Genomic DNA, 14109 nt, shown 5'->3' with positions numbered 1-14109 from the left:
GTCATCACCGAAACACCCTTCTTAGGGTTAAAAATGGATACCAACGGCTGGTGGTCTGTCAGAAGCGTAAACTTTTGGCCCTGCAGGTAATGATTAAACTTCTTTACTCCCCACACAAGGCTGTGAGCCTCCCTATCTATCTGAGCATAGTTGCGCTCAGCGGAGGTCAATGATCTGGATGCGAACGCAACTGGCCTCTCCAGGCCATTTGGCAACTTGTGTGAGAGTACTGCCCCAATATCATATGGAGAAGCATCACAAGCCAAACGAATAGGCAGCATTGGGTTGAAGTGAGCCAACACTTCCTCTGAGGTGATCAATGGCTTGCTTTTGCGAAAGGCCCTCTTACAGTCCTTGCTCCACTTCCATGGTACTCCCTTCTGCAAAAGAGCGTTCAGCGGGTGCAGCACCGTGGATAAATTTGGCAGAAACTTATGGTAATAGTTAATCAACCCTAGGAACGACCTCAACTGGGATACATTATCCGGAGCGGGAGCCTTCACAACAGCTTCGATCTTGTCAGGAGACTTATGAAGCCCCTCCTGGTCAATGACATGACCACAGTACGAGATCCGCTTCTGAAAGAACTCACATTTCTGGCGATTAACTCGAAGTCCATATTCTTTCAATCTGGTGAGCACCAGTTCCAAATTTGCAAGGTGTTCCTCGTCATCATCTCCTGTAATCAGAATATCATCCAGGTAACATTGTGTGCCTGGAATTCCCTGTAATACCTGCTCCATGGCCCTCTGCCAAATTGCTGGAGCCGATGCCACTCCAAAAACCAGTCTATTATACCGGTACAAGCCTCTATGCGTGTTGATCGTGAGATACTGGCGTGACTCTTCCTCAACTTCCATCTGTAAGTACGCCTGCGCCAGGTCTATCTTGGTGAAGTGTTTCCCGCCAGACAACGAAGCGAAGATATCCTCAATCCGCGGAAGTGGCTACTGCACCGTGTGAAGCACCGGATTAACAGTGATCTTGAAATCTCCACAGATGCGAACCTTCCCCGGTTCCCCCGACTTGTTGCTCGATGAACGCTTCATGACGGGGACAATGGGCGTGGCCCACTCACTCCAGTCTACCTTAGACAGTACTCCTGAACGTTCTAGCCCTTCCAGCTCAGCTTCCACAGCAGGTCGTATCGCATAAGGTACTGGTCTGGCTTTGAAAAATTTCGGGTTTGCATGTTCTTCAACCTTGATGTTTGCCGTAATTCCTCTCAGTGTTCCCAGTCCCTGTTGGAACACCTCTTTAGCATCGTCCAATATTCTGGACAATCGTTTAGGTTTGACATCTTTTTTACCGGAATCTACCGTTAGTGCTTTTAAGGAATGCCAGTCCATATTTATTTTCCTAATCCACTCCCGTCCCAGTAGTGGTGGACCTCCCTCAGGTAGCACATATAAGTCCATTCCTTGGCTTTCTTTGCCCTTGTGGACCACCTTTACCTCTATCTTCCCGATGGGGTATACTCTTTGCCCCGTGTATGTTTTCAATACAATCTCCGTATCCCGTAGGGGAATATGTGGGAATAACCTTTTGTAATCTTGCTTATTCATGACCGTCAATGCCGATCCAGTGTCCAATTCCATCTTCACTTGGACTCCTGCTATCTGAAGTGTGACCCAGATTGTTTGGAGGTCTGCTTCATTACCAACATTGTGTACTCTTAGACTACCCAGTTCATTACTGCTGGAGTCTGAATTTGACTTCTGTTCGTTCGAACTGTTCTCTGTCACCTTGTGTACCTTTCTGTACTTTTCCTGTGGTGACTTTTTGTTGCTGGTCTTCTTTCCTGACCGGCATACTTTAGCTTTGTGACCAAGCCTGCCACATTTTCTGCATTCCTGATTTTTGAACCAGCACTGGTTCTGATCGTGCGTTGTCTTTCCACAACGATAACATTTTACTGTACCCAAGACCATTTGATTGGTGCTGAGTTCCGGTGACCGTAGCTGCATTTCCGCAGTGCCTCTCGCTGCGGCTTCGTGCGATGCTGCAATAGTGACAGCTTTATCAAGCGTAAGATCATTCTCCTCAAGCAGTCGCTTTTGTGTTCCTTCTTTTAACAATCCACACACAAATTTATCTCTCAGCGCATCTGCTAGTCCTGTTCCAAACTGACAGTACTTTGATAGCTTACGCAGTTCAATTAAAAATTCAGCGTTGCTTTCATCTTTCAGCTGCGTTCTTCTGTAAAATTTAAATCGTTCCGCTATCATCAGCGGTGTGGGGTTTAAATGATTTTTCAGGACAGTAACAATATTCGCGAAAGTCTGATCCGCCGGTTTATCTGGTGATAGAAGGTGCTTCAATAGCCCGTATGTCTTCGCGCCCATTGAGCTTAATAAGGTTAGTGCTTTCTCATCATCTGGTACCTTATTTGCTTTACAATAAACTTCCATGCATTCTACATACGTGGTCCAATCTTCGATATCGCTATCAAAGGTATTAATGTTCCCATGTTTAGGCATCCTTACAAGTTTTTTAATTTTTCTTTTTCTCAAAATGGCGGCTTCCCGTGCTTGTCTTCTTCCCCCGCCTACTAAAATGGCGGCTTCCCGCGCTTGGCGGTCTTTCCCGCGCTCGTCTTCTTCCCCCGCTGACTACAATGGCGGATTCCCGTGTTTGCCTTCTTCCCCCGCTGGCTGCAATGGCGATTGCCGTGCTGCTGCCGTTCTCGCCTCCCCAGCGGTTCTCGATTCCCCAACGCTGCTTTTACTCCCCCGCGGTTCCCGTGGGCATTCACGCTTCCCCTGCTGTTGCGCCTCTCAGCCCCGCATGCAGCCCGGTCCTTTACACTGGCTGCGTTTGAGTTCTCCGCGGCTCTCGTGCCTTAAGCTGCCCCAGTCGCTGCGCCTCTCGGCCTCGATTGCAGCCCGGCCCTTTTCACCGGCCGTGGTCGAGTTCTCCGCCCTTTTTCCTCCGTTTTCCCTCCCCCACTCCACAGTCAACGCGGCCGACTTTCTGCTCGTGTCGCTGATCGGCTTACCCACCACCGTGGTAGAAGGGATGATCACTGCCTGTCGCTGATGGAGGGCTTCGTGGTCAGAATTTTTCTTTTTAACCCGGGTTCTCGATGCCTCCCGTGCGATGGTGCTCAGCAGGATGATGAGGGCGGATGCCTCTTCTCGACGCCCGTTCTGAGGACGAAGCTGCCTTGGATGTAAAACTGCCGCAGGGTATGATCGGACTCGTCGCCACTGTTAAGTCTGTGTGTCCCAGTTATGCTTATTATAAATCACTGGACACAGACCACAAGAATAACTTTAACAGGTCTTTACTATTCGGAGGTCAGGACTGAACTGCCCAGCAAATCCCTACACAACGTTTATATACCGGTGTGGTCACCACCGGTATTACAGTATACAGCAGCCAAGAGAAAGTAGTACATCTCTTAAGGTAGTTCTCTTAAGGTGGAACAGGTTACATACACCACAGAAACCAAGGCAAGCGATAAGGATGCCATCATAGAGCGACTGATGAAAGATTTAAGTGAAGAAAGGCAGGAGAGAAAGGTTAAGGAGGAGAGGGTGCAGAACAATTTTGAATACTTACAGTGTCAGGTGTCAGAGGGTAAGAGGCCGTGTCAGACTCACTGTGAACAAAGTGAAAGGAATCTAGAAAGAGGCGAAGAGGCGGAGGAACGATTGAAAGGTATCAGGGTAGCGAATAGAGTAGCCCGAACTCCGGGTTATGAGGGGGCAGATCACAGGCCTTGTAATGAAAAGATCTGTAAGTGGACCTTAAAACTATCCAGGGCCAGAGGGATGGTTCATCTCACGTCGCATGGAGAGGTTGTGGAAGACTGGGATATGGAGAGTAATGAATCAGATGATGGGCCCCCGTACAGCGAGCATCGGCCGGCTCCCGAAGCACCGGGACCACCGAGACCGATGTGTCCCCTATGACAGCAGAAGTTCGGTCCGCCACCAGTGGGCGGTGGCCCGGTGCCGTTGCAGAACGATTATGTGCTCCCATTTACACCGCTTCAGCTACAGGGAATGCTGACGAGTGTGGCTAAATTAAAGCAGGGAGGGGACGCCTCCGTTCATTTCACCAATGTAGAGCAGGTAGGGGGCATTAATAACTGCAACAAGCAGGAGATGAGGAAGTTGATATTGTTCTCCCTAGAAGGGAAGCGATATCAGAGTTTGTCGGCAGCCACCAAGGGGGAGGAAGCATGCACGGCTTAAAAGATGAGATCTTGGTAGCACTAGGGCTCAGCCAAGGTAGTCCGTTCTTGCAGGTGGAGCAGACGAGGCAGCAGGCAGGCGAGTTACCAGATACTTTTGCAGATAGATTGTGGCCGACTTACGTGAGGGCCACTGGAGGAGATCTAGTGCGCGCAGAATTAAGAGGGGCTCCCAGGAATCATTGGCTGAGGACCGTAGTGTCCAACAGTTTGCCGTGAATCAGCGCAAAGGCTGAGTCATGGTTTGACCCAGAGGGCCTCCACAATACGGAGATGGGTGTGCTGAGGAAGCTGACTCTAGCTTTCAATCAGGACAAGGGAGGAAGAGGAGAAACACAGGGGGAAGGTGCACGAAGTGAAAGGGAATGTGAGGAGTAAAAGGGAATGGAGACAGGAGGGAAGTAATGCGGGTCGATCCCAGGCGTGTTGTAACTGTGGGAAGTTGGGACACTGGAGTAAGGAGTGTAAGCTCCCGAAAGGGGGGAAACCAGGGCACGAGGGTCCCAAGGTAGAGACAAACCGAGGGAAGGTAGAAGACGACCCAATAAAAATCTTAGTGGCCGCATTACAGCAGTTTATGGGCAAGGATAAAGGGAAACTGGATGCTGCTGTGGGTGACAGAGGACCCAGCGCGTCTGCACCCTCACTGTGACGGGGCCGCGCCCAGCCCGAGTACCTGTGTCCGCTCATCTACAATGAGTGGGGCAGTCCATGTGTAGATGTGAAAGTGGAGACCGTTAGGGGAAGGTATTTGGTAGATACAGGCGCCTCTAGCACGGTGGTCCACTCACCGAATCCGACCACTTCCCCATGGTCGAGCGGGGCCCCATTTACACGAGCAGGTTTCACAGGTAATGAATAGGCTGGGGCGGTATCGAAAGCCTTAACAATAGAATTAACAATAGAATTAGGACCCAACGTAACAATATGGGAAGGAAATCAGAAGGCTGATGTACCTGCCAAAATGGGGGCAGGGGAAGGGATACCTTGGGACCCGTACTGATCTGGACAGATCATGGCTGTAAAAGGGAAAAGAGAGACCCAAGGAGGTACAATTGCCACCCGATTTGAAACAGGCTCAGCTGCAAGATGCAGTCCTTAAAATGGTAACTAAGGATAAGGAATGTGGGAAGCCTGTAGAGGGACCTTTGGAGCAGCAGACGTAGCAGTGAAACAGGGGATGTTAGTCAAGGGCAATAGGTGGGTCGTGCCCGTGCAGTACAGGGAAGAATTTTTGCAGCTAGCTCATGGGGGTCCGGGGGCCGGACATACAGGGCCAGAAACGACTTGGAATAAAGTGGAGGCTGTGGGATGGTGGCCCCAGCTCAGGGAAGATGTAAGGGATTATTGCGAGAACTGTTTAGTGTGCGCGGTGAATAATCCAGACCCCCACCGAAGGAAGGTTCTGTTGGGACACACAAGGAGGGTAGAGGGACCATGGCAGTCTATACAGGTAGATTTCATTGGGCCACTGCCCACCACAAGTAGGGGCAATAAATATTGTCTGGTATTAGTGGATACTTTCTCGAAATGGGTGGAAGCTTTTCCTTGTAGGGCAGCGACAGCGTTAAACATGGCTAAGATTCTAGTGAAGGAAGTGTTTTCCTGGTGGGGACTGCCCCTGATAGTAGAGTCAGATCAGGGAAGTCATTTCACCGGACTAGTAATGCAGGACACCCTGAAGCTGCTGGGAATACTGGGAAAGTGGAATGTGACGCATAACCCCCAATCATCGGGTATAGTAGAGAGGAATAAACGGACCTTAAAAGAGAGGCTTAGGAAAGAGATAGGAGAGGTCCCGAAGAGATGGGGTGAGGTCCTACCCCTGGTCCTAATGAGCATCAGAGCCAGTCTCTATAAAAGTACGGGACACTCCCCGCATGAGTTAATGACAGGGGAGTCGCTGAGAACCCCGACTCATGTGTTGGTCCTGGTCCTGACCCAAACACAGGTTCAGCAGGTCACACGGGACAGGTTTGTTAGAGACCTGTACCATACTCTAAGGGGGCTGCATTGGGAGGCAGCTAACAATATGGGAAGGCAGCACCAACAGAATAAAATGCTGTTGGAACCACGGGTAACACAGGAGTGGAAGGTAGGGGACCAGGTACTGGTCAGGAATTATGCCAGAATAGGGGCATTCGAGCCATTATTTAAAGGACCCTATAACATTGTGGATAAGGCAAGTCCTATGGTCGATGCAATCCAGCTGCCGAGGCAAGTAAAATGGTTTCACATTAACCAGTGCAAGCTGTACGACTCCGGAGAGAGAAGCACAAAACGGGCCAAGGGCCAAGGAACCGTAATGAGTTTGATCAATGTGAGCCTTTCTCCCGTGCTGTGGGATGGTGAGGATGACTCAGAGGGCGGAGCGGTGAGACGAAGTAGTCGGGTGCCGAGACCCAGGATGCTCTGGACACCTCCTCCTAATCCACCCCCGGGCCTCAAGAATCCCAAACATCGGGACAAGAAAAAACGAAAGTAGTGATTGAACCAAAGTGTAAATATGTGTATCATTTAAGTGTGACCTGTGAAGGGGAGACCCCTCACAGAGCAGTATTATTCTTTTGTTTTGTTTTTATAGAAACGAATCGAATCAAGGACGCGAGATGAGGTGGACGCTGCGGCTGAGCGTGTGGATGATCCTGCTTAAAGCAGGGTGGGGAGATCGGGGAGACACCGAGACATTCTTTACATACAGGTGTATGGGAGGAACTGGCCCCACCGTAACTCAGCGGGGGCAACACGGGGTGATAATGGTACAATTACATACTCCCACATTGGGAATTGGCCGGGTTGGCTAACGTCGAACTCGGCCAAGTATTCAAGGCGAACCGGAGACAAGATTTGGGAAGTGTCAGTATCCTGCCCAAAGGTAAACATCAGGACTAAGAGGGTACAGGTGAAAGAGGGTAGACGGGTTTGTCTGGAATGTAAGGGAGCACCCCCATGGGATGGTGGTGGTGGTTGCGGAAAACAGACAAAGGTAAAAATAATGCATCCACGGAATGGGAAAAGTTGGATAATAATTCAAACAGATGGACCATGGGAACTAAGGAAGGGGTAAAATTGTGTTGGGATAAAAGGTGGAAGAAGGAGCAAGGAGTTTATGTGTTCATGGTCGGGTCGGGGCACAACTGCAAAGGGGGGGTTGCCATTACTTTCAAATGGCAGTGGCAGGACTCCGGATCAGGAGTGAATTGGACTCAGAGTTTTGACTCTTGCGTGACCCCGGATCCTCCAAAAGCAGTCAATGCGACCAAACTGGTCGCGAGCAAGATGAAGCCTCTACCAAAAGGCCCAGAGACTCAGGGTACAGAGGTCAAATGTCCCGTAACAGCACCCGGGCCTAAAACTGGGCTGGTGTTGATCCCAACAGGAAAAATAATGGCCCAGAAATTCGGGTCTCCACGGGTGAGTCCGCACGGGGTAATCGCCCGTAAGCCCAATGGAAGTGCTGGTTTCATGCATGCACTGCGCATGCGTGGGAAACCGGCACTTCCGTTCCCCTGAAAGAAGGGGTTCAGAAGTCGAACACGTGCGCAGGAGAGGCAGCGCGTGCGCTTAGAACTTACGTTTTTTTGCAGGTTTTCCCGGGAGGGTAAGTTTCCAGAAGTTAGACATGTAAAAAGCAGTTGCAAGGCCTGCTTTTTACAAGGTAAGTGGTGAATTAATTAAAATTAAAACATTTTTTCCACAGGTTTATTATTTTTAAATACTTTGAAGAAAGGTAAGTTTATTTTTAGCCCCTTTAGAAAATGTAATTAATTTTTTCTAAATTTAAATTACTGTATTTTTTAAAATAGTTATTTCATGTAATTTATAGTTTATTTAAAAAATGTGATTTAAAAAAATTTTATTTGAAGATTTAGTGATGTTTTGGGGCTTACAGTATTTATAGGTTTGAAAGGTCTTCCTGTCAAACTTATGAATGAAGCATTCCCTGCTACCATTGGCTCTCCATGGCCCACGTGATCCCAGGGGATGCATCCAACTAACTGCGCCCCTGGGATACGCAAGCACTCTGCGCCGGCAGTTGGAGGAGGCCCAGGATTGGAATCCCACGCGGGCCCACAGCTCAACGGCCAGCGCGGTAGGTAAGTGCAAGTTGGGGGCTTGCACATGCGGGAAGCCCCTGACCCGAATTTCTGGGCCGATGTATCATACCGTATATTACGAAGTAGCGTCGGTTATTCTTAATTTAACGGAGTTACTGTTGCCCCGGTGGTGCCCGCCAAAAGTTGTATGAAAAGTTGCTAAAAGGAATGTTCAGACAATTCTACTAGAGGAATTATGGGGACAAAAGTCAGGTGGGAGCATACATTCCAGTAAACAACAGCCACACGGGGCTGGGGGAGATGAAAAAGGGGACTGATTAATGATGTGGCCACGGTGTTTAATGCAGGGACGTCACTGGTCAACAGTATGGACAACGTGCAGTTGCAATTACAAGTAAATACCCTAAGGGACCAGCTGAGGAAAATACTGGGGGGGCGGGTAATGACATTGAGGGTCAGGAATTGCAGGAAGACCAGGTGATGATGATTCATCTAAAGGAAACGGTAGCTAAGCTGGAGACTCATGCTCAGACCATCAATGTATTAACAAAGGAGGGCCGAAATGCGTCGGATCGGGCTGCCCAAAATGATGTGTGTGTCATGTACGGGGCCTGGTTGTTAAACGAGGGGCGCAGTAATTTAAAGGATAATCCCCATCTCAGACCACAAACACATCGGTATCACAGTTAATGGTACTTCACCAAACCTCCAAGAATACATATCACGTTTTGGCTACGATATCCTGCCATTACCCGAACATTTGGTTAAGCTATTAGTTGTCCCTAAAACATTATTACGTGTTACAGCAAAAGAATGAGAAAGAAAGGGAGGAAATCGAAGAGATGATTACCCCTCCATGGTGGGATGTGGGACTCAACATTGAGGTCCCTCCTTGGATTCGAATCGCATCGCATGTGTTGGTAATTGTACAATTGTGTATTATGTTGTATCTCTTAATCTGGTCATGTAAATTAAAAAGGAAGACAAGAAGGGGGAAACTTAAAAGATTGAAACGGGAGGTTCAGAGTGTTTGAACCGAATGTATGTATGAATGTAATAAAAGTGAAATGTAAAGGTTTGGTTGAGACCGGCAGTGCACCCAAAGGCAAAGAAGGAGTAGAATTCGTCAAGAGTAATGTCTCTAGTTTAAAAAGAGACATTAAAGGGAGGAATGTAGATTTCAAAAAACCCAGTACAATAGCAAAATGCTGGAAGCCTGTTTGGCCCATTGGTAGGGGCGCGGTGCAGTTGGGTCTAGAAGCACAGATACACCTGTGAGTTTCAATTTAAGTTTGGAAAAGACATTTACTTTGGACAATGAGCATCTCGATAGGTGATTTAACGGTGAATAGATGATTTAACTTTGGATATTGAGACTTCCTGTTTTAATGGGTTTCGATGGATCTTCAATGGATAAGACAACGATGCCAATTTCGCTGGAACAATGGACTTCCTGGCCTCAATGAAAAACACTTTAACCTTGGGCAAAACACATCAGCAGTAAGACTAAATCACATCAAATATGTACCACAGGGAGGGGGAGACAAGATAAGGAATTGTCTTCCATCCCCCAGCCCTGTACGTGTCCTGTGGTTTGGATTACTGGGTGTGGATTGGAATACAAGAGTTGGGGGAAGGTCCAGACTCGAAAAGGCAGGACGGAAGAACTGTAAGAAGGAACCACACACAGCTCTCTCTCTCTTTCGCTCAGAAGCTTTCTCGGAAGCTCTCTCTCTCGGAAGCTAGCTCTGACTACAGCGACTGCCAGGTGTAATAAGGAAGGGAAGACGGTCATCTCCAGCTCCCAGCCTGCAATCAATGCCGGCCACGACCAGCCGGATGGGTGATTGTATATAACAGCTGACTCTACAAGGGGTTTGCGCTGTGTAGGCAGCTGCAGTCAGATAAAGGAGGACGGGGGCAGGTCATCTCCGATCCAGGCCTACAATCCACAACGGTAACGACCGGCCGGATGGGTGATTGTAAGTTTCAGCCAAATCGCAACAGGATTTTGTCTGTGTTTTGTTGCTTTTTATAAACTAACAGTTTTGGGTTGAACCTAAACCTCTGTGTCATCTACGATTTTGTTCCTGTAAAACCCAGAGTCAAAGAACCCTTGTAAGGATGAGGAAACCAAACGCCTTACAAATGAGTCAGAGCACTACATCATATGTACCTGTAACACCCTGAAACCGATAGATGAGGACTCAGCAGTGGTGGTGATGGTAGAGCCTTTAGGGTAATTCAGGCATCTCCAACTCAGTGGTGTTCTCTGAGCGATGAGAAGAACTACCTCTGCGGAGGATTGGTTTGTGCAAATAATCATGTGTTTTGCCTTCAAGTTTCAGACTCGCCTTGGGTGATTTCCATCTCCCAGGCAGAACCCTCGCCGGCCTGGTCTAGAGCTCATGGTGGGATGACAAGTTGAGTGTGGATGATACACCAGGGAGGGCCGCTAGGGTGATGGTGGAACAGGCCTTGAATGCCACAATGGAATAAATTGCACGAAGTAAACAGGCCCTCACGGGGAAGAATGGAAGTGGACTTGGCCAATAGAACGGCTAGAAGGCTGGAGGTAGGACATTTAGGACTGAGATGAGAAATTTCTTCACTCAGAGGGTGGTGAACCTGTGGAATTCTCTACCACAGAAGGCTGTGGAGGCCAAGTCACTGAATATATTAAAGAAGGAGATAGACAGATTTCTAGACACAAAATGCATCAAGGATTATGGGGAGAGAGCGGGAATATGGTACTGAGATAGAGGATCAGCCATAATCATATTGAATGGTGGAGCAGGCTCGAAGGACCGAATGGCCTACTCCTGCTCCTATGTTTCTATGTAGGCTTTGCAGTTATGGAAGATTTCAGGATTGTTATATAGCGCTTGCAAAGCCACGTGGGTGCAGTCGATGGCGCCCTGCACCATGGGGAAGCCCCTATCCTGGCAAAGCCACATGCGTCCTCGTCCTTCTTCTCTCTGCTCAGTGAGAGGACAACGTAGTTCCTTCTCCTGGTGCAGAGAGCCTCAGTGACCGCCCGGATTCAGAGATGGACGGTGAGCAGTGAGATGTTATCTATGTCTCCTGCTACAGATTGGAAGGATCCGCTGGCGAAGAAATTGAGGGCCACGGTGACCTTGACTGTCACTGAGAGCCGTGTTCACCCTGCTCTCAAGCTGCAGGAGATGGCAGAGTTCTGTGACGACCTCCTTGGTGAAGTGTAGCCTCCTAATACACTGCTCCTCACTTAAATGGACATAAGAGGAGTGCTCTGAGAAGACCCTAGGTGGGTAAGGCCTCCTGTTGAGAACTCTCATTGCCCTCCTCCTCCTCCCTCTGCGCACATCTTCTCCACTATTTTCGCTTCCACCATTCCCTCTCCCAAAGATACTTGACTGCGAGGCCGCTGTGACTGTGAGCAGAAGCCTTTAAATAACAATAGCAGCATTTTCCACTTGCAGCAACTTCAGAGTCACATATAGGCCAGACCAGGTAAGGACGACAGATTTCCTTCCCTAAAGGACATTAGTGAACCAGATGGTTTTTTTTAATTAACAGAATTTAAATTCCCCAGCTGCCGTGGTAGGATTTGAACCTCACTTCCCTGGATCATTAGTCCAGGTCTCTGGATTACTAGCCCAGTGACATTACCACTACGCTACCATTCCTGATTGTGAGTCAGCCCCAACAGAACCAGCCTGGTTTGGAAGGCCTGTTTCTGATGTGCTCATTGACTCAGTGGGGAGAGAAACCCTTTCGAAATCCAGTTCCACTTTTCCCTACCTTTATTTCCGCTTCTGATCTCCCCAAGTCTCGCTCTTTGCTGGAACAATTCTGCTGGACTCGCCGAAGCTTCTCGATTTCTCTCTCCAATTCTTCCTGTAAAGTTCATTGGAAAGTGTTTAAAGTAACAACCTGCATTTATATCACGATTTTAACGTAGTAAAACATCCCAAGGTGCGTCACAGGAGCGTAATCAGACAAAAATTGACACTGAGCCAAAGGAGGAGACATTAGGACAGGTGAGAAAATGCTGGGTTAAAGAGGGAGGTTTAGAGGAACGTCTTAAAGGAGGAGAGGGAGAGGCGAAGAGGGTTGGGGGGGGAATTCCAGAGCCCAAGGCCTAGACTGATGAAGGCAGGGCTGCCAATGGTGGGGCAAAGGAAGTTAGGGATGTAGAAGAGGCCAGAATTGGAGGAACATCGAGTTTCTGGAGTGGGATTGGCTGGAGGAGATTACGGAGACAGGGACGGGGGAGGCCACGGAGGGATTTGAACACAAGGGTGAACATTTTGAAATCAGGGTGTTGCCGGACCAGGAGCTAATGCAGGTCAGTGAGCACAGGGCTGATGGGAGAATGGGACTTGGTGCAAGCTAGGATACGGGCAGCAGAGTTTCAGATGAGCTTTAGTTTATGGAGGGTGCAAGGTAGGAGGCCGGTCAGAGAGCTTTGGAATAGTCAAGTCTGGAGGTAACAAAAACCTGAATGAGGGTGTCAGTAGCTGATGGGCTGAGGCGGGGCGGAGACGGGCGATATTACAGAGGTGGAAGTAGGAGGTCCTCGTGATGCTGAGGATCAGGGGTCGGAAGCTCAGCTCAGGGTCAAATCGGCCACCGAGATTGCGATAAGTCTGCTTCAGGCTGAGACAGTGGCCAGGGAGGGGGATGGAATCGATGGCTAGAGAACAGAGTTTGTGGCCGGGACCGAAGGCAATTGCTTCGATCTTCCCAATATTTAGTTGGAGGAATTTCTGCTCATCCAGCACTGGATGTCGGAGAAGCAGCGTGACAAATCAAAGATAGTGGAGGGGTCGATAAAGGTGGTGGTGAGGTGGAGCTGGGAGTCGTCAGTGTACATGTGGAACCTGACATTGTGACTTTTAGATGATGTCGCCGAGGGGCAGCATGTAGATGAGAAATAGGAGAGGGTCAAGGATAGATCCATGGGGGACTCCAGAGGTAACGGTGCGGGAGCGGGAGGAGAAGCCATTGTAGGAGATTCTGTGGCTATGACTGGATAGGTAAGTGTGGAACCAGGTGAGGGCAGTCCCACCCAGCTGGACAACAGAGGACAGGCGTTGGAGGAGGATGGTGTGACACCGTGTCAAAGGCTGCAGACAGGTCGAGAAGGATGAGGAGGGATAGTGCACCAGGTCATCGTCACACAGGATGTCATTTGGGACTTTTTAGTCGGGCTGTTTAAATACTGTGGCAGAGGCAGAAACCTGACTGGAGAGGTTCAAACATGGAGTTGCTGGAAAGAGGGGCACCGATTTGGGAGGCGACAACACATACAAATACTTTGGAGAGGAAAGGGAGGTTATGATGGGGCGGTAGTTTGCAAGGACCAAGGGGTCAAGGTGAGTTTTTTTGAGGAGTGGGGCGATGATGACAGACTTGAAAGGGAGCGGAAGAGTACCTGAGGAGATGAGCGCTATTTACACTATCAGTGAGCATGGGGGCCAGGAAGGGAGGTTGGGTGGTCAGTAGTTTAGTGGGAAGAGGTTCCAGCAAGCAGAAGGTGGGTCTCATGGACAAGATGAGCACAGAAAGGGCATGAGGGGAGATAGGAGAGAAATTATGGAGAGATGTGAGTTCAGGGCTAGAGCAGGGGCAAACTTGGGGATGGTTTGGTTTGTTGTGCTTGGAGAAAGGAGGGAAGTGGCAGAGGGAGCTGAACGATGGCCTCAATCTTGCTGAGAAAGAAGTCCCTGAGCTTCTGGCATTTGTTGTTGGAGGTGAGGGAGGTGGGGCAGAGGAGAGGGGTTTCAGGAGACTGTTGGTGGTGGAGACAAGAAGCGGGGAAGGTGCCTCCTTCCGGTTTAACGGTGGTGGGTTGGGTCTGGGCCG

At 49.2% G+C, this 14109-nt stretch overlaps 1 protein-coding gene across 3 annotated transcripts in view; it reads right to left on the bottom strand.

Annotated features, from left to right (window-relative positions):
* The window catches only part of LOC147111958 (E3 ubiquitin/ISG15 ligase TRIM25-like), a 77172-nt gene that overhangs the window by 28452 nt on the left and 34611 nt on the right, over positions 1 to 14109 (bottom strand). For all 3 annotated transcript variants that reach the window (XM_085999370.1, XM_085999369.1, XM_085999371.1), the window contains exon 2: positions 12043 to 12138. In XM_085999370.1, coding sequence (XP_085855496.1) covers positions 12043 to 12138 — 96 coding nt within the window. The remainder of the gene's footprint in view (positions 1 to 12042; positions 12139 to 14109) is intronic.

This window comes from Somniosus microcephalus, chromosome 10 (assembly GCF_052327205.1).
Source record: "Somniosus microcephalus isolate GS21.2 chromosome 10, FLI_Smic_1.0, whole genome shotgun sequence".
Taxonomy (NCBI): domain Eukaryota; kingdom Metazoa; phylum Chordata; class Chondrichthyes; order Squaliformes; family Somniosidae; genus Somniosus; species Somniosus microcephalus.
This window is presented reverse-complemented; position numbering and strand designations above follow the sequence as displayed.